Source organism: Dasypus novemcinctus, chromosome 13 (genome assembly GCF_030445035.2).
Source record: "Dasypus novemcinctus isolate mDasNov1 chromosome 13, mDasNov1.1.hap2, whole genome shotgun sequence".
NCBI lineage: Eukaryota > Metazoa > Chordata > Mammalia > Cingulata > Dasypodidae > Dasypus > Dasypus novemcinctus.
Window position 1 is genome coordinate 22555840 of NC_080685.1, and position 20027 is coordinate 22575866.

The 20027-nt window shown below is 47.8% G+C and overlaps 2 protein-coding genes and 1 pseudogene across 3 annotated transcripts; 2 read left to right on the plus strand and 1 right to left on the minus strand.

The window, feature by feature from the left end:
• Positions 1–793: 793 nt before the first annotated feature.
• ANKRD34A (ankyrin repeat domain 34A) lies at positions 794–5924 on the minus strand. 2 transcript variants are annotated; one of them, XM_071207393.1, is made up of 3 exons: positions 3779–5924; positions 3604–3667; positions 794–3220 (listed from the first exon to the last, which is right to left on the minus strand). In XM_071207393.1, exon 3 carries the CDS (start codon positions 3105–3107, stop codon positions 1620–1622), a length of 1488 nt encoding a protein of 495 aa, XP_071063494.1. In that variant the 5' UTR covers positions 3108–3220; positions 3604–3667; positions 3779–5924; the 3' UTR covers positions 794–1619. The 2 variants fall into 2 exon arrangements, with proteins under 2 accessions (XP_071063494.1, XP_023440991.1); XM_023585223.2 differs by lacking the exon at positions 3604–3667.
• Positions 5903–19056, plus strand: POLR3GL (RNA polymerase III subunit GL). The gene is made up of 8 exons (XM_004480486.4): positions 5903–6082; positions 11504–11670; positions 11965–12094; positions 12846–12914; positions 13243–13299; positions 13548–13621; positions 13757–13870; positions 14183–19056. Exons 2-8 carry the CDS (start codon positions 11545–11547, stop codon positions 14267–14269), a joined length of 657 nt encoding a protein of 218 aa, XP_004480543.1. The 5' UTR covers positions 5903–6082; positions 11504–11544; the 3' UTR covers positions 14270–19056.
• On the plus strand, positions 9119–9229 carry LOC111761146 (small nucleolar RNA SNORA8; annotated as a pseudogene).
• Positions 19057–20027: the final 971 nt, after the last annotated feature.

Here is a 20027-nt window from a genome sequence, read left to right on the forward strand (position 1 = left end):
CATTGTTGGGTAATTTTCTTATTTGCCCTTTTCTAAACTGGAGGAGAAAGTAAGGAAGTGTACAATGGGCAGCACTTTTTACCTCCCATTAGAGTGAAAAAGCTAGAATATATGCAAAAACCCAGCAAACTGAGAGGCGCAGCAAACCAGCAAACCAGCAAACCAGGGCGCAGATTAGGATAGTCATCCTTGTTTATAGAACCAGTCATAGTGGGTTCCTTCTGATTACTCTTTTATATACACAACAGACCCTTTGTCAGTTGACCATCATGTCATGTTCACATAGGTGAGGTTATACTAATTACTCTGCTTTCTTTCTCCTGCTCTTTGTCTCCTACTCTTTCTCCCCCCACCCCCTTTATTCTCTTTCCCTCTGTGCTCTACAGTGACTCAGAAATCAAAGATGGGGAAGCAGAAGCCAGAATTAGAAGGAAATGAATGAGATGTACCTCCAAGGAAAAAGGCTGAGTGATCAAGAAACAGGAAGCTTGGAAGAGGGACAGTTAATCTATCGGGATATATCTGTTGAGGGTAGATCTGTAGGAATCTAAGTTAAAGAGGTTTGAGGTTAGACATAGAGGAGACTGGGAGAAAGGAAACACAGTCAAATGCCTTAAAACTTTCAGGACACTTACCTTTTCTTCCAAACACAATTGGTGAATGGTCTCCTAGAAAGAAGGTGGCTGGAACCCCTAAGTATCTCCTGAATTATTAAAGCTTTGGTCAGCATCACCCTCCTTCCCTACCCATTTCTCATTCCCCATACTCCCACCCCCAAGAGTGACAAAACAGAGACTTCTGAACACATTTATTTGACATGTCAAGTGGAGAGAGGAGTGATTTAGGATTACTCCTCACTTCTACCTGTGGGGTGTTCATAAGCTCAGACAGAACAGAAGAGCAGTTTAGGGCCCATGACCTGCCCTCTAGGAAAACGAGACAACCTGCTTAAGATATTAGTTGGGGGTACAGGGTGGGAATAAAAAGCATGAATTTGAAAGGGAAGCTGAAAGCAGGAAGAGCAGCAGCAGAACTGAGCCTGAGGGTTACTGCAGGAAACCCCCAGGAAGAGTGAAGATATCCTGAAAAGTGGATGGGGCTGGAAGGAGTGTGTGAACAAGGAGCCCAGCTGGAAAAGCAAGGCCTGCAGAACGGGATGGGACAATCTTGAAGACAGTAGTATGTGCAAAATCATGAAGAGAGGGGCCTGTGTTCCAGGGCACAGGTGGAAAGCAAGGGATTGCCACTGAGGGGAATTTTCAGCAGGAGGGCAAAGAGATCAGGAACTACCCATAAGTAGGGATTCCCTACTGTTTTTTGAACAAATGCAAGTGAGTTTGGGGCCCTTTTGGAGCCCTAGCACAAGTGGTCCCGTGTGTTTATCGGTGTGCTGTGCCTATGGGTACACAATAACCCCATGTGATGTGACGTGACCAGGGCATGAATGCATGGGTACTTCCCCTTCCCTACAAATAAAAAGTACTGTGCTTGTGGACACATGTTTGCCCATGTGTGCGTGCACCGTGCCCATGAGCACATGCAAGTGACCCCTATGTCGGAGATGTGTGTGTAAGCTGGTTCCCCCATCGGCTTCATCCTCCTGGCTCCTCTCACTCCTCTCAGCGCCCTGGCTCCCCTGGCCCACCTAGACTCTGGAAGCCCCCTAGCAGGCGGATCTGCTCAGTTTGCATGGAGTGGCGCCTCACCAACTTGCGTTTGGTCCTGGGAGAGCCTGGCACCCCTGCTTGGGGCGGAGCGGGCAGCGAAGGCGCCCGACCTCCGGGTTGGGGGCGAATGTCGGGAATGGGAGGGTGGGGGCTGACGTTGAGCGGGGGTAGGAAGCCGGGCCGAGTTTGCGCGATGTGGTCCAGGAGCAGCGTCCCCGAGCCCCTCCGCTCCAGCAGCCCGGGACTGCGCCTCCGCCCGCTCAGGGGAGATACCGCCCCAGGCAGGCTCTCCTGGGACTGGCGCGGGGACGGAGCCGAGCCGGCTGGAGGGAGGGTCAGCGGGGAGGCGCTGTATCGGCGGCGCTCCAGGGACAGGCGGCTGGACTCCGGCGAGTCGGGGCAAAGATGTCCGGGGGTGTCGAGCTCCACCGGCTCCATGCGGCTCAGTTTCTGCCTCAGCCCTGAAGGCGGACCGGCCTCCTGAGCCTCCGGCGCGGTGTTTCGACGCGAGAGCGGCCCCCCGCCCGTCACTTTCTCCGCCCACGGGGGCGGGTCCTCCGGGCCTTCCGTGCTGTGGCGTCGGGAAAGCCGGGGTCGGCCGGTCAGGGTCAGGCCGTTGAACTCGGCGCTCAGGCGCTCCATCCCCGGCCTCCCCTCGGCCGGCGGGACCGGCTGAGGAGGGGCCACCAGGCCCCAGGGCTCGGAGTTGAGCCTTTTGAGTGGCTTTGGGGGGTGGCGGGGTGGCTTGGGGAGTGGCTCAGAAGGGGAGGGGTCATCGGGGGGTTTGGGAAGAGGGAATTCAAACACGTCCCGCTTCTCCTCCTCCTCCTGCGCGCGCGGAGATAACAGCCCCCGCCCTCCTGCTGCGGTCTGCAGTTGGATTTCCGAGGGCGAGGTGCAGACGCCTGGGCTTGAGGGAGCGGGGGCGGGGTCCTCCACCCCTGGGGACGGTGGGGAATTCAGATATTGCCGGGTCTTCTTGGTACCCGAGGGCGAAGTGTCGGTGGTGATAATGATGACCTCCGTGCCCTTGGCCTTACAGGCTTCCAGAAGTGTGGCAAGGGTCTCGCGGTCCCCGCGGTCCAGGGCGTGGACAAGGGCCGAGGCGCCCGCGTGATCCCGGACCGAGGGGTCTGCGCCGTGGGCCAGGAGCAGCGAGGCTACCGCGGCGCCCCCACCTCCGGCGCAGGCGTGCATGAGCGCCGTGCGCCCCAGGCGGTCTGCGATGTTGGGGTCCGCGCCTTGCTCCAGGAGGTAGCGTACCATGCGCGCCTTGTTCTGGGGGTCGTCGTAGCGGGCCCGACAGGCAGCCATTAGCGCAGTCTCTCCCTGGGCATCGCCCTCATTCACGTAGGCGCCTCCCTCCAGAAGCAAACGGGCCAAGCGTAGCTTACCCTGACCCACGGCTCGAAGAAGAGCGTGGCCCTCGGTGTGCAGCATAGCTGCGCCTGGGGCAAGGATACCGATGGAGCCGGAACTGCGACCTGCCGAGGATGGCTAGGAGCCCGAGGGTGGCTGGCAGAGGCCCGAGGGTTCAGCGGCGAAACCGATCCCTGCGAGAAAGGGAGAGACCTTAGTGACGGATTCGGGCAGGGAAACTGAGGCACAGATGGACGGACCTGGCGTGGGGCGGGGTAGATCTCCACGGCACACGGTCCTTCCTCTAACCCATGCCTCTGAGCCGCCCCTTCCCCGCTAGCGCATGCCTGAGAAGGTGGGAAGGTTGCACCAGCACTGAAGGACGAGTGCGCGTGCAAATGCGTACGTGCACGCGCGGGGATATCCGCACCCCCACCCTCACCCCAAGGCTTATCAGACCTTTCCATCATCCCCCTTTTCCAGCATCCGCACTCGGAATCCCCCTTTCTAGTTTGCTGAACGCCACCCACCGACACACATGCACCCACACATTCACACACACATTCCCATTCCTAACCTCTTTTAGGTGGCCACAGCCCCAGATATTGAGTGGGGGGAGGGAAGCAGCTTGTGTTTGGGACCTAAAATGGGGGGGGGGGGGGGGAGAATTGGGGGTTTCTTTTGCCCCTGCTGGTATGCTCCCCATCACTCCATGCTCATCCCCCTCCCAGGCTGTGAGCCCAAATAGGTACCTGAATGTCCGCAGAATCTCCTCCAGGCCAGTACTGAGGCCAGGGCCATGGGGCAGCCGGGGTGGGGGAGCCGGGTTCCCGGGGGCCCACATGGCGTGGGGGGGACCTGGACTCCTTTAGTGTATCTGCCCCGGCGCCGGATCCTGGTCCCTCCTCCCGGTGCGCCCCGGGCACAGCGCCGGCTCCGGAGGAAAGAAGCTGGGGGGAGGAGGGGCGGAGCTCTGCCTTGCTATTTATAGCCGCGTCTCTGCGGGTGGGGGCGTCCGGCACCAAGCCGCTCCCTCACCCATGCACCCATAAACCCTCAGAACCAAGAGGCTCCAATCCTGACTTCTCTTTCCCAGCCGACCTCCCCTCAGCCCCAACAAACCCAGGCGTTCCTCAGGGGAGTCCTCCGCGAACCCAGACCCGGACCGTCCCGATTCCTCGCTGAGCTTCGGCAGATCCCCATTCTCTGCGCTTGGTGCGTTTATGCACGCCTGTGCGCCAGACCTGACCTGCCATACACTGCCCATGGCATACTGTGCAGAGGGGTGGAGAGAGCCGATTGGGATCCACAGTCGGCGTCCATACTGTGCAGAGCAGCAGATCTGCCTTCCTGTGGTTTAAATGTCAGGAAGAGCACGGTCCGGCCAGGAGCAAGACACAGCCGTACATCTCCAACACACCTACCCCAAAACGGAACACACATCACAGATCATCTCGGACCTCAGTTCCATTGAATACACCTCTTAGTATGGGAACGATGAATACCTGGGGTCATTTTTAGATAGAGCAAGAGTCATTCCCACAAGCCCGATTTTCATATTCTGGGGAGCACGGGATAGGAGAGTGGATACATAAAAGGGGCCGGGAGAAAAGCTAATCCTGTTAGCTTACATTTATTATTTTTTCGTCTTCCTTGATGGTCTCTGTCAGAATTGCTCCTTATCTGCCTTCGCTCTTCCTATCTGTCTCTGTCAATATCTCTCACTGTCTGTCTCTGCCTTGCTGTGCCACCTGCCCTACTTCCATGGTTACCATAGCTTCCATCTGCACATTTTAGGAATGAGTTTGTGTCCAGCTGGAGGCACTAGGGGATGTCAGGGATGAGGAAAACAATCCTAAGGATTTCAAAATCTCATCTGAGGTACTGAAATATCTCAGAGGCTGAAGGCTACTATACACAGGATACTGAAAATAATGTGCCTGGGGAAGGGGGAGAGAGAAATACTTGCAGGAAAACCACCCGTTTTTCCAGTTACCAGTTGTTGAACACAAACTATGTGCCAAGTGCTTTACATACATTACCTCCAATTCTCACAACTCTATTCTGTAGGAATTATTAGTTTCTTGTTACAGATGAGGAAACTTCAAGGTTTTAAGTTCTCCAAAACCTTACAGCTACGTTTCTATCCTCTTCCAAAGACCAGGCACTTACCAGTATACATATATCCTCCCAGTCCAGAGGCTTCACTCCCAGGGCCATTTCCCCTGTCATCTGGGAAATTCATCTCGACTAACTCCTAGATTTTTTCTTCCCTGGGAACTCTTTCCCTCTGTTTCTGTGTTCTGTGAAAATAGGACCCCCACCCCCAACCCAGCTTTATCTAGGACCAGAAGGAGCAGGAAAGCAGTGGAAATTTCAGGAAATATTGGGGCCTTGTCGTGCCTCCCCAGTCCTTGTTCTCTGACCCCCAAACCTTTCCCAAATCCTCTTCCCACCTTTTCTCACACACGGCAGCAACCCACAGAAAAATATTTTTAGGAAAGAAGTATCCCTTGGTGGTGCTGGAGGGGGCAGGGTAGGATCTGAAGGGAAAGTTGGAGTAACGTAGGAGAGGCCAAGCTGTGCAGTCAGAGTCACAAAAAGGACTGAGGCCTAAGGAGCGGCTTTCATAAAGGTTCGTTCCTCTGTCGGGGCTTTCACCATTTGACCTCTCTGGCGACTTCCTCGCCACAGGATCCTTCCGTGAGATGTGAATGCCAGGTTGCCTTTGTGAACCCTCCCTAGCCAGGGCGCCTTCGTCTGGGGTGAGATCGGAAAAACTGACCCCTAGTTGAATCCGCAACCCCATCTCTCTCCAAGACTCGCTTCCCAAGCCGAGGTGCGGGCTACCGGGGGTTCCGCCTTGCTGCTACCGCACTCGGTCGCCTCCAAGGCTTCGAGTGGGCCGGCGTCCCTCCCCGGCTTCTCCTGGATTGGCCCGGAGAACCCACCAATCGGGAGAGCTGGGAGGCGGACCTAGGTCGCCCGGGGCCTGAGGACGACAAGCAAATTTCAAGTTGGCCTCGGCGTGGGCTCCGCTTGGGGGAGGGGCGCAGGTAAGGCTTGCACCCGGGTCCCACCCTTTTCCGACCAGGGCTAGTCTGCGAGATAGGCAACTCTTGCGGTAGTCTGTTGGACCCGCCTCCTTCCGCTCCCTATCCTTTCTTCCCTGAGCGCCCATTGCCATATCGATTATATACTAGTGGACTGTACTTTTCTTTCGCGCAACAGGGGAGAGATATGAAAGGAGGAAGTGATAAAGGTTCACTCTTGTACCTTTGACTCTTCTGCGATGGGATTACCACCACCACTCCTTTCCTGAGAGACTCACAGACTCCTATTTATCTAACCAGTCTCAACTTAAGCAGTACCTGTCACCTATAGCTTTCCTGGACTCCCTTTCTTGCAGAATTAGTTGTTCCCCTCCCAGTCTGACTTCTGATAGCACTACAGGCATCTGTTAGAGGATTTAGTGCGCGTGCGCTCTCTCTTCATATTTCTGTCCTGCTTAGATTATACAGATTTTGGAGGGCAGTGACTAGTCCTTAGTACATAATGCCCCATAAGGGTTATTGATTGGAATTGAAATACAGAAACTAGCACTCTTGTTAGGGAGGCAAATTTAAAATCGTAATGTGATTAGGAAACAATAAAAGACCATACAGTGTATAATCAAGTACCTTTAAATTAGTGGTTCATAATATAATTGCTCCTACAGTCAAGAGAAGGGAGGAGAGCAGGGGGGCTGGAATGGTGAGGGGAGGCCTTATGAACCACAAGACCTAAAGTTAGAAGGACCCTCAGAAATCATGAATATTTATTCTTTCACTTATTCAAATATTTATTACGCATGCACTATATGTCAGACGCGCTGCTAGATAATGGAGATCCCAGTGAATCTTCTATTCTAAGCATGAATCCTTTCTCTGTTAAACCGTAGTTTGTAAATTATCTAACTTTTTAAACATCTTTAGTAAGAAAACTCCCTCACTGCAGGTGGTAACATTTTTGGGTATTTGTTCTTCAGTTAATTTCCAACAAATATTCGAAACAAATATATAGCTCAATGAAATGCATTTTGCATTTCCATTGGAAAAGAAGGAGGTCTGTTCTAATGGTAACTTCTTTAAAACAATGTTTTTCTTTTCTGATTATAGATGTAGTATACATTTATGAAGAAAATTTGGAAATGCATAAAAGCATAAAGAAAATACCTGTTATTCTATGACCATGTGTAGGGATAACCATAAATAATTTTTTAAAAAGATTTATTTATTTCTCTCCCCCCCTCAAGTTGTCTGCTCTCTGTGTCCATTCGCTGTGTGTTCTGTGTCCGCTTGTATCCTTATCAGGTGGCACCGGGAATCTGTGTTTCTTTTTGTTGTGTCATCTTGTTGTGTCAGCTCTCCGTGTATGCAGCGCCATTCTTGGGCAGGCTGCACTTTCTTTCGTGCTGGGCGGCTCTCCTTACGGGGTACACTCCTTGCGTGTGGGGCTCTCCTATGCGGGGGACACCCCTGCGTGGCAGGGCACTCCTTGCGTGCATCAGCACTGCTCATGGGCCAGCTCCACACTGATCCAGGAGGTCCTGGGTTTGAATCGCGGATCTCCCATGTGGTAGGCGGACGCCCTATCCTTTGGGCCAAGTCCGCTTCCCTAATATAATTTTACATCATCCCCCCTTTACATTATGTTGTGAGCATTTTTAAAGTTTCAAATATTATTCGAAGTCATTATTTTATGGCTACATAGTAGTCTAAAATGGATATTTTTTTTCTTAGGAAAAGTATATCTTTATTGTTGAACCATTTAGAATTTTCAGAATTTTTGCTACCATAAATAACTGTGATGAGCATTTATGTACCTATATCTTTGACTCTATATCTGATAATTTCTTTATGAACACAGGAACTCATACCTGACAAGCAGGTGTACAACCACTGAACTACATCTGCTTTCCAGATAAGAGTTCATTTTTTCCTTTTGTTTATAGGAGGTACCAGGGATTGAACTAGGGAACCTCATGCATGGGAAGCAGGAGTTCAACCACTTGAACTGCATGGACTTCCCTTTGTAATAGATTTTTGAAGTAGCAGTACTTGATTAAGGATATAAATATTTAAAAGACTGTTGATTCAAGTTGTGAAATTACTCTCCTGCGAGACTGTATTTGCTACTGTATAGTCCTTCCAATGAGGTATGAAAGTGCTCACCTCAGAAAACTCATGACAGCATGATTACTATTTAAATCTTTGTCAATTTAATTGGCAAAAAAGTGATTTTATTGCCATTCTTTTGTCAGTAGCCTGTTCATATCTTGTCCCCCCCCCCCTTTTTTTTTTTACTGTTGGGTTGACTTTTTTCATTTGGATTTCTAAGAATCCCTAATATAATCAATATGTTAACTCTTCCCTTATTTATTACAAATATGCAAACTCTAAACATTAGGGTGCCCCCAGGGCTTAGTCCTTAGATCTCTTCTCTATCCACATTCACTCCTTTCAGGATCCCTTCTAGTCTCATGGCATGAAATCTCGTTTGTATACTGATGACTCCACTAGAATCTGAGCTCTATTAAACTACATGGGTGCAGCAGTTTTTTGTCTGTTTTGCTCATTGATATCCCTAGCACCTAGAACAGTGCCTGGCACATAGTAAGCATTCAATACACATTTGTTTAATGAATTAAGATGGTATTATTATTATTATTATTTTACAGATGAGGAAACAGATTTAGAGGTATTAAAAAAGTTCTTAGGGAGTGACTGTGGCTCAGTGGTTCAGCACCTGCTTTCCGTGTAAGAGTTCCTGGGTTCAATCCCTGGTACCTCCTAAAAAAAAATTGTCAAATGTCACGTAGCTAGGAAATGATGAGACTGGTATTCAAATCCATGTTCTTAACCTACACTGTACTACTTTCCTTAAATTTTAGAATTTAAAGAAAATAATGTTTAGAATGTTTTTCTATATGTTTTGTTGAAACCTGCCGCTTAGTAACTTCCACCATAATACACAGTAGAGCTGGTGTGAAGGAAGAGGAGATTGGGACCAAATTTTGGGATACCTTATATATCCTCGAGAATTTAGATCCTTGTACTGCATGGTATCTGCGTTCAGCAGCTTTTTTCAGAAATTCAGTATCTGGCATGGTTCATTTTCTTGGCTTTGTGCATGTTAAACCTGGTGTTTCTATTGGTACAGTATTTCCACAAAAAAATAGAAGAAAATAATTGAGACTCAATCACACTCTCAAATAGCAAAAATTCATTTTAGGTTTCTGAGGTGTATGTGGTAGAGATGATTTATAGTTTCTCAACCCCCAACTGGTAAAAATGAATTTTTTGCCTTCTTTTGACTCTGCCTCTTTGGGGGTCATTCCATTAATATATGGAGATGAAGAACTCAGGGCCTTTTCTTGACTTCTCACTGCTTTGCAGTCAAAACAACTGCCATCTCCACAGCTAGAACTGTGTCTGTCAAGTAGGAAAACATGTAAGCCAGCTGGCTAGAGGAGTGTTCTTTCTATTGAAAGAGGCTGAAGACATGGTAATGAATTCTTGCTCTTTATCTAGCCTCCATGAGACATGCTTCCTCCCCTAATGTGTCCTTTTCAAACAGATCACAATTTAATCTGTTAACTAATAGCCATTTTTCCTCACATTTTTCACTGCAGCTGGACTTGAAAGCTTTTTACATTCCTCAGACACACATTTTTCTACCCTCTTCTTCCTGCTACAGATGATTAACATCTGTATTAATAGCTGTTCTTAGGATTATTCTCTTACTATATATATATTTTTTATTTTAAATTACTATTTTTCTCTCTACAAAAGCAGTATCCATCCAGTTTAGGAAAAAGAACCACCTTAAAACACATAAGCAAGCAATAAAAAATAAAATAAGACCCCCTCATCACCTTAAATTAACCTATGCTAATTTTTGTTGTATTACCTTCAAGAAGAACATTTTTATTCATATTATTCATATATGTGTGTATATGTTTGACAAAATAGATTACCTTATACATATTGATTTTAGTCGTTTTTCACAAACTAGTCTTTGTGAACTTTGAATTGCTACTAAAGTTTCAATTTTTTAAAAATGAATATCTCCTAGAACAGTTTTAGATTTACAAAAAATTAGAGCAGATAGTACAGAGTTCCCATATACACAGTACAGTTTCCCCTATTCATTAACATTTTCCATTAGAATGTTACATTTGTTATAATTAAGGAACCAATAACGATACATTTTTATTAACTAAAGTACATACTTGGTTCAGATTTCCTTAGTTTTTAACCTTATGTCCTTTTTCTGGTCCAGGATCCCATCCAGGATACCATATTACATTTAGTTGTAGTATCTCCTTAGGCACCTCTTGGCTGAGCATCTCAGACTTGAGAGCTCTTTCATTTGACTCCTGTGCCCCTTTGATATACCACATACTCCTGTCAATGTGAGGTGTTTTCTGTTTGTTCGTTTTTAGCACTTCTTGCTTTCTGACACTACAAGATGTTTCAGTTCATCATGTATAATTCTTGCTCAGCCCTAGAGTCAGCCATTTCTCCAAGGAGCCTTGGTTCCTTTTATTAGAGAATGGTATTAAAAACTGAGATTTGGACACTAGTGTGCTCATTGTTCCTGAGATGTGGGTTCTTTCCAATTTCATTCGCCTTTGGTAACTTTAGTTCCATCCTAACTGCCCCTGACTGGCCCATCAGGATTGGTGACAAGAGGCAGAGTTCACTTCAGTACAAGGAGCCTTTCCAGTCATCGGAGTTGACCACAGTGGAATGGGCTACCTTAGGGGAGAATAGACAGCCTGTCTTTAGGAAAATGCCACCGGAAGCTGAATGACTAACAACCTATCGAGTGGAATCGTGCATTATGAGGAGGTTGGCACTAGAAGACCTCTGAGGTTCTACGGTTCTTCCAATTCTAAGATTCTATGCTTCTAAGTGGTGTTATAAAACATCAATTAGGCCACAGTGTCTCTTTCCCCCTCTGGCTGAGAGTGAGAATAGTGACTCATTCCTGTGCCCCTACAGTACCTAGCATATTACATTTTTCATGGGAGATACTTAATAAATGTCTTGCTGAAATGTGTATTGCATTGGATTGAATTGGAGCCTGATTGGGTTTGGAAGGCCAGGGAGAGAAAGAAATCAAAGGTCATACGTGGAAATGCAGATGGTGATAAACATCAAATTATCTTAGAGATGTAGGTAAATTTTTTTATCCAAGGGGCTCATCACTCTCTTGGATGTGCCAGTTACATTCTTTTGAAATTATCTACCCTGTTGGGACCATATCTCATCCATGTTTATATTGCTGGGCACTGCGCCTTCTCAGTCAAAATTTGTTGAAGGACCCTGGCTTTTCAGGTCCCCGGGAGAGAACAATGTGTGTCTTGTACCTCTTTAGCTTCCTATCCATTCAATTGTACTTCTTTTTGTCTTTGTTTTTGTCTTTATCAGGTTTTTCTCCCACACCTCTGAACACCCAGGCCCCCTCCACCATGGCCAGCCGGGGTGGGGGCCGGGGTCGTGGCCGAGGCCAGTTGACCTTCAACATGGAAGCCGTAGGCATTGGGAAAGGGGATGCTTTGCCCCCGCCCACCCTGCAGCCTTCTCCGCTCTTCCCTGTGAGTCTTTCCTCTCTTCCCAAGACCCCTGTGTGCCCCTGGATGACCGTATATAATCCTGGATTCCTCCTGGGCCATCATAAAACCATCCTCATCCCTGTGTCTATACTCCCAACTCACATGGGATGAGGAAGTGTCCACCTTTACTTCTCACATCTTCAGGTCCCTGGCTTTCAGAATGCTCTGTTTTTCCCCAAATTGTTCTTTGACTTTGTGCTCAGTGGTAAGAGACCCTCCCAGACTTGCATTCCAGCATCTTCTCCCTGAACTGACTACTACCCCATGCCTCCTTAGCCCTTAGAATTCCGCCCAGTCCCTCTGCCCTCAGGAGAGGAAGGAGAGTATGTCCTGGCACTGAAGCAGGAGCTACGAGGGGCCATGAGGCAGCTCCCCTACTTCATCCGGCCAGCTGTCCCCAAGAGAGGTCAGTTGGAACGCTGGTAATCATGTTGCCTTCTATGGGCAATACCCTGTCCTCAGCACCACTAGGGACCAGAGAGGCCAAAAGAGACATAGGAAGCTCATTGCCCATCTGGGAAATCATCATAATTACTCCTGCATTTGAAATAGTTTGTGTTGATTCTCACAATAGTCTCGAAAGAGTGAAAGGTTACAAATTCTGTTGCCCATTTCACAGATATTATCAGGGGCACTGGCCAATCAGAAGGGGGGCGGGGTACTGAGTCTTTGAGAACTCCTGCTAGGTAAAGTATTAAGGCTTTTGTTAGTTGATCTTGGGGAGGTAGGGTGGCCAAGAAGGGACTGGATATTTACCAAATGCTGTGGAATTATAGCATTTCAGAATTTTGAAGCCTTGGAAGATGGAACTCAGAGAGATAGATGAAAGACTAAATTCACTCAGTTAATAAGCAGTGAAGGGAAGACTAAAACCCTGGTTTCTATACCCTCTTCTATATGTCCCACTCCATCACACTACCTCTCAATATAGCCATGTCTTTGGGATAAGGAAAATTTTTTTAAATGTTATTTTGGTTGGCAAAGAGGCTGGTTAGAAGAGTGTTGAAGGTCCTCACTAAAGCTGATTCCCTGGGCTCTGGGCTTGGGGAAAGGGAACAGATAATTCCTGAATACTAAGAGGGCAGAGTTTTCAGAAATGACCCTGTTCTAGGGCTCTGAAGGTACAAAATTTTGATCCTTCACCTCTGACCCCTCAGATGTGGAACGTTACTCAGACAAATATCAGATGTCCGGACCGATAGACAATGCCATCGACTGGAACCCTGGTAGGTGATGGACTCTTTCATTGACTAGCCTACTTTCAAGTACTTGAGATGCCTCAAACCACAAGCCTTTCCCACTCAACTTTTCTCTTCCCTTACTAAGGCAACAGAAGCCTTAGATATACTCCCAAATACTCCCAGACTCTACCTGAAAAACCTATGCAGTAGCCCCCAGGAGGCTTCCAAACCACAGTTTTGTTCTGAGCAACATTGACCCAGCCCCATGCTTTCCCACCCTTACCCCATACTCCCCTCTCTTTTAAAACCAGTCCTCATTCATAGGAGACCCCAGGCGAGGTCCTACAGACACCCATATTCCCCCTATTCCCAGATTGGCGACGTCTACCTCGGGAGCTAAAGATACGGGTGCGGAAGCTGCAGAAGGAGCGTGAGTGACTCTGGAAAAAAGGAGGGAGAAGAAAGGTTTCCTTCATCAGCTGGAGGGTGGAGGCTGCTGGTGGTCTTGCCTGCCCCCAACTTCCTTCCCAACCCAAGTGTTGTTGCTGGATGCCTTGGTGGCCACATGAGGGCAGCAGAGTGACGCGGTCCCTGCAGGTGGGTGGTGTAGAAGACCGGGAAGGAGGCTTGCCCAGTGATCGTTCACCTTTTGATCCCTCTCCACCCCCCACCCCCCAGGAACTACCATCCTACTCCCCAAGAGGCCCCCTAAGGCCCCAGAAGACAAGGAAGAAACAATACAGAAACTAGAGGTGAGGAGGAAGTGTGCTTAGAGGCCTCCTAGGCCCCAGATGTGCTCCACACAGCTTGGCCTAAAAATGTACGCCTTAATTTTTCTCTTCTGGGAGCTGAGTCTGACTATCTCTTCTTATTCATCTTCACATAAGACCCTGGAGAAAAAGGAGGAAGAAGTGACTTCAGAGGAAGATGAGGAGAAAGAAGAAGAAGAGGAGAAGGAAGAGGAAGAAGAAGAGGAGTACGATGAAGAAGAACATGAAGAGGTGAAGGGGACTTCCACCCTCAGCCCCCCTTCTTTTCCCCCAGAAACTCTGGGGATCTCAACTCCTTTTCCGTCAGGGATGTTCTCTTCAGAGGGTGGGAGGGCCAAGGGAGATAGCGTTCCCACAGTGTAGGGGCTTTCCTCTACGTCATTTGTCCCTAAGGCTTTCTCAAGAGCTAGCTGCTGTAGGAAGGGAAGGGCCAGGACTTTCATGGTGTGATGGGAGGAAGGAAGGGGTCTGATACATAGGGAGGAAAGAGAATGCCCAAAGGATACCTGACTTTCACCCCTTTTTTTTTTTCTCCCACTTTAGGAAACCGATTACATCATGTCATATTTTGACAATGGAGAGGACTTTGGGGGTGACAGTGATGACAACATGGATGAGGCTATATACTGAAGAAGGGCCCTGAACAATATCCTAGACCCTCATATTTTTCTTGATTTAGGATACAGAGAGTAATTGTTCCTATTATTTGGTTTGTAGGCAAGCAAATTATTCCTCTGACTTTACTCAGAATTCAGATAACTCATATGGTCCCTGGAGGTGGGAGTGGAGAATGATGGCAAATAGTTCTTTATTTTACCCTTCCCCTCCTTCCACCCTTGTATCACCACTGATATCTGTCTTAATTGCAAGAAATGGAGAAAGGAGTGTTGAAAGAAGAAAGACCTGGGGCTAATAGAGCTGAGAAAGCTATTTACATACCCATACTCATTTTTACAGCTTTTTTGTGAAGATGATTGTAGGTGGGAGCAGTTAGGCGGGATATAGCCAGTTTTATATTTTTTAATAAAATGTTTTTATCCATCTCTGTCCAGGTTGAGAGCCTGGAGGGAGAGGGCTGGAGGAATGAAGGGGGCATGCCTAGCAGAACCATTCATCTCCCTTTACCTGTCAGAATCCAGTGAGACACATTGGGGACCTATATTCTTCCTGTCATTTACACACACACACACACACAACCATGTTGAAGCATATTCTCCCAATCTGGCCTTCCTATGGAACATGCAGAAACTAATCTGCAGGGCTGTGCAGAGTAAGTAGTAGAGAAGGAGAACAGTTCATACCTTGCTGGCTTCTTCAGTCTAACATTCTCCTGACTGAACTATTTGACCAACTCCTTGCTGGCTTCTGAGCCCATGATCCCCAGGCCAGCTGATTGTTTCTGTTCACACACATTCACTGGAACACAGGCCCTCTCTTTCCCACACTTGACCTTGATCTTGTCCTTGTTTACAAGGAATGATTACAGCTATTTTTGTGGTGAGAGTTCTGGGCTGTCAGGTGTGGGGAAGGAGGAGGGAGCAGGTGCTTACATTCCCTCCTCTTGCAGGTTCTGGAGACCCCGCACTGAAGGGTCTCTCTGTGCAGAGGAAACCCCCTACAGATACTATTCTCCATGTGTTGAGCCAGTATGTGGCTAATTTGCAATTTTTCTTTTGGTTCTTCCCTTTGTGGAATTTAGTTAGCTTTTCCCCCTCCCTTTTTTTTTCGGGGGGTGAGGGTGGTTGGGTGGGGTTGGTTATACAGGAAGTAAGAGTGGGGAGGAGGGGAGTGACTTAGGGACACTCACAGCTCTGAGAGATGCATTCTCGCCCACGCCGCTCTCCCTTGGGTGAGGTCACTTCCCTAAGCTCTGATTGGCTTTTGAGGAAGGCCCAGAGGACCTGATTGGTTCCAGGCACTTGACACGCAACAGTCACGGGCAAGCTGCGTGTCCAGAATAGGCACTGAATAAGAAGGCAGGCACAGATATCTGGGATGCTGTCATAGCGACCCTACCCAGCACTTGAAAGCCCTAAGATGGAATGCAGAGAGAGAACCTTCAAGAAATTTTCAGCTTTATTCAGGCAGGAAGACTGAATTCCCCACAGCATGGAGTGATAGAGACTAGCAATCTGAGGTTATGTGTGTTTGACCCCCTTGTAAGGAATGAAGAGGGGCTGTGACTCCATTGAGGAAAAGCATCCTGAAAGCCCGGCTGGCGCGCTGTAGTAGATGTTAAGATAGAAGCAGCCAAAAGAACAGAGAAGGAAACAGGAATAGAAACAGAACATTCCAGAGTTATTGAGCAATTCACGGTGACTGATGTGTTTCCTTTTCTAGCTCTCTGAGGTGTTGTGTGATTGGGGTTGGGGGAGGGGCCAGGGGACATGTCCTGGGGTTTCCCATCTCGTACTTCAGTCTGTGACTGTAGCCAGGGAGAAATCAGCAAGAGACAAAAGTAAAAGCATTGAAAAGCCTCCTATTGCCCTCCTCTCCTAGAACACACACACGTAGCAGTCCTAACCCTATCACCTATATCACCTGATAAAAGTCTGAGAACTTAAAAGAGCAGAAACAAAGATCTTGGACAAGAGACAGTAGAGGAGAGCCGGAACACAGCCCTGCCTCCTCCCTCTATACACACACATCATTTCTCATAAGACTGGGAAAAGGAGGACAAAGGTCGATGTGCCCACTTAGGCTCTGTTGCCCTGCTCAAAGACAAAGTGTTAGAAAGATCAGACTATTCTTGGACTCTGCACGGTTTGGCCTCCTGCCCCTTCTGGCAGGTGACCTTGCTGAACAAAGCCAGAGGCACAGGACCAGCAGCTGCCCCACATTCCTGAGCAGTTCCACGCATGGGCTCGACTGGTTCCCTTGACCTCTCGCCCACTTTCCATAGATTTTAGCAGGCAGGTTGAGCTGAGCTCTAAGGTGTAGTAAACCTCTGGAGGACCACTTGAGTGGTTAGGGGTTGAAGGTCTACATGCAAACATTTATAGAGGACCATATAGTGCTTGCGTAGCCCTGAGCTACATGCCTGCAAAGGCCTGCTTGTGTGGAAAAGATTGCTCCCTTGTCCAAAGCCTGGGCTATATCGACCCCAGGCAGGATAGATCCTATCCTTCCCTACCTATGTTCCATCCCTAGTTTCCTGACCCCCTCCTACCTTGGCCAGGAAACTTGGGGAGAGTGGGGTCTGTGAATTTAGGTACAGAGACTCCAGGGATTGAGGGACAACTGAATGGGAGACTGGGTTGCAATATGTAGTTTAAAAGTTTGGGAGTGAGATCCAAAGAAAATTGGAGGGTCAGAGGTGGATAGGGTGATTGGACAGCCAGGGAGGAAAAGACAGTTCTAAGTCATGTCTCAATTCATTTTTATTGCTGTTGAACTTTGGAAGGAATGATAGATGGTTTGTAGGTGTAGCCTTGTATAGAATTAAGCCAAGGGGAAGGGCTGCCGTCTCAACTGGACAAAGCACTCGTTTATGGTCCTAGTTTCACCACTCTATAGCTTTGTGCCCTTGAGAAAGGCATGTCAAGTCTCCAAACCTCAATTTCCTCATGGGTGTAACATGAATTTGGATTTGATGTCCACCAGAACCCTTCAAACTTTCCCACAGTAGTGCTGACATTAATCTGCCTGACAGAACAAAGGTCAGAACATGTCCAGTTTCTGCTAAACTCATTCAATCTGCTGGATTTCCCCACCCTATTGTCAGCCCAGGCAAGGTAAGGATACCTCAGGCATCTAGCCAGTCATTTCCGAGAACCTGCTCCAGCCCAAGTAGCAGGAGGATTAGCAATCCCTTCGACTAGCGAGGAAGGAAACAAACCTTGCAGCAGAGTTCAAGGTCACAGCTCAGAAGCCAGCACTCAAATTAGGCAAGCCACCAAGGGATTTCTGACGGAGACAGGGTCAGATGGGACAGGTCCTCTCCCTCTCTCTTCATACATCATCTTTGGCCAGAGGACAGAGATCAGAACTGAACTAGATAAGAATAGCTCAGCGAATGTGGCCAGACCGACCTGTGGTGACTCCTTCTTCCCTGACCTTTCCCCTACCGAGACCCACCTTTTTAGACAGAAATGTCAAAAAAGCTCAAAATAAGGAGTTAGAGTTTCCTAGTATCACCACAGAAAAGACTTTGCCTTATCCGCAGGAGACCTTAATTTGCCTCTTAATTTGCCTAGAGGGAAGGGAGGTTTCCCCACCCCACCCCAGTGGGAGTCAGTGGGAAGACACAGATCCAACCCCAACTGCAGGATCTGAGAGGCTAAGTGCTCTCCCCTGAGGACGTCCAAGGCTTTCTCAGACCCGGTCCTGACTAAGGCAGGGAGGGGCTATGAGTCCACGGGCTCTGAATTTGCGATTATTCCACCGTGTCAGGCTTCTGTCCTCCCAGGATCCTCAGCTGTGTGCTGGACTCCTCAAAGCTTGGACCTCTGCCTCTCCCTGAATTTTCCTCATCCAGTATTCATTTTCTCTGGGTGTACACTATAGATAGAGGGGAAAATATCTGAATCCTGTCTCTAACATTCTTTATTACACTTAGAGCGGTGCTGAGGGTCCTAGACTAGGAGGGAGATTCATTAGACCTGTCTTTATCTTACTCAAGGTGGGGGGCTTAGGGGGAAAGAGAGAAGAAACCCACCTAAGTCAGGGACACAGACACACAGATTTGAGTTCTCTCCCATTTTGGAGAGAATAAGTGAGTTCCCTTTCGGAAAAGGGTAAAATTCTCTTAATCTCCTTAAGCTCTGTTAGGGACCAGCGATGTAGATTTTTTAGAGAGGAACTTTTTTCATCTATGGAAGTTAAGTTACTGCTTTTACCCCATTTTCTCAGAAGGGTCGATAAGAGGAAATGAAACAAAGTTGGGCTCAGTGGGAGAAAGGACAAATGCTGACCAGCCCTTTTCTAAGTCCTTCTTTTCCTTTCCCCAAGCCTCTCTTCTGTCGCCGTGGACAAACTTTACTGTCTGACCATACTTGGCTACTCATCACCTCTCACTTACTTGGCCTGGCTCCTCTTTTGGGTCTTGCTTTCCACCGTGAGCCATCATTCTAACACCTGTCCAGAGATACCAGGGATGGCTATAAATTTCTCAGGAGCTGGACTGGGCCAGGCCAGGCCAAGTGGTTTAGGGCCAGAAAGAGAGATTATCACTCAGACTCATTCTTGTTTTCTCTCAGATTCTTTTGCTCTTCTTATTTTCTCTCCGTGTCCTTCTTCACCTCATTTCTTCAGCACTGTGCAACTTAAATTTGGTTATTCATGGAATGGTATGGTAAGGACTATGTGAAGCCACAGAACACACATGGCACAATTGTAAGATTTGGTCAGGGAAGTAAATTTTTTTTTTTTTTTTGTACTAAAACCAACACAAATATATTATGCACTATAAATCAAAATTTGTCTTTTTCAAAGATAATATAGGTAACACATTTCTGGCTTGTGATGGGCTACTTTGGACGGCCCTGGGAGGCAGTCCTGGGGAAAATGGTTCTCTCTCCTTAATCTTGGGGACCCTGCAGAGGAACTGTTTGAAAAGCTCTGCATAGAGCAGAGGTGACAAACCTATCACCAGACAGGAGTCAGACAGGTATAAAGGAATGAAGAAGTGAGAGTAATAGGGGGGGGAGAGAACTGGCAAACCAGAGCCTACCTGGCCCATTCAGCGCCAGGCTGTTGATACCATGAAGGAATGTGGACCAGTGTTATCAAATATGATTGTGTTTAAGAGAAGCTGGAACTGTAGATCTTAATGAAATCTTCTGGTTTTTAAATGTTTGCAACCCGAGCTGATATGAATGTCTGCAAACTGATGCAGCCTACAGGCCCCAGTTTCCTGCCTCTAGCTTACAGTTTCCTCCAGCCATGCTGCAGTTCACCAACCTCAGCTAAAATAGAGACAGAAAGAGAAACATGAGTCATAGTGTGATTTCACTTCCCCAGTCCCATCTTCTTCTGACTTCCCAGTCATCTTGGAGTGTCTATGTCAGGGATCCTTCCTCTATCCACAAAGCAGGAAGGGCAATATCAGAAGGGGTGATGAGATACAGGAAAGAAAAGGAAAGAGAAGGAAGCAGACTTTAGTATAGAAGGGTATCTAATTTAAAGAGAAGACCAAAGGAGGATGAAGCCCCAAATTGGGAATTTTGGTAATTTTCATCTACCTCACTTCCATTCCTAATCTCCAGATTTCACTGATGGTCAAAGGCAAGCCAATGATCTGCCTCTCTTCCAACCTCCACCTTCCAGGTGACTGAGTTTTCCACAATCAGAGACAACAGATCTTGTGGACTTTGTCACCGTTTCCAACCTCTCTGACCTGCACTGACCTTTCTTTTACTTTCCAAATGTATATGAAGCCCAAACCTGA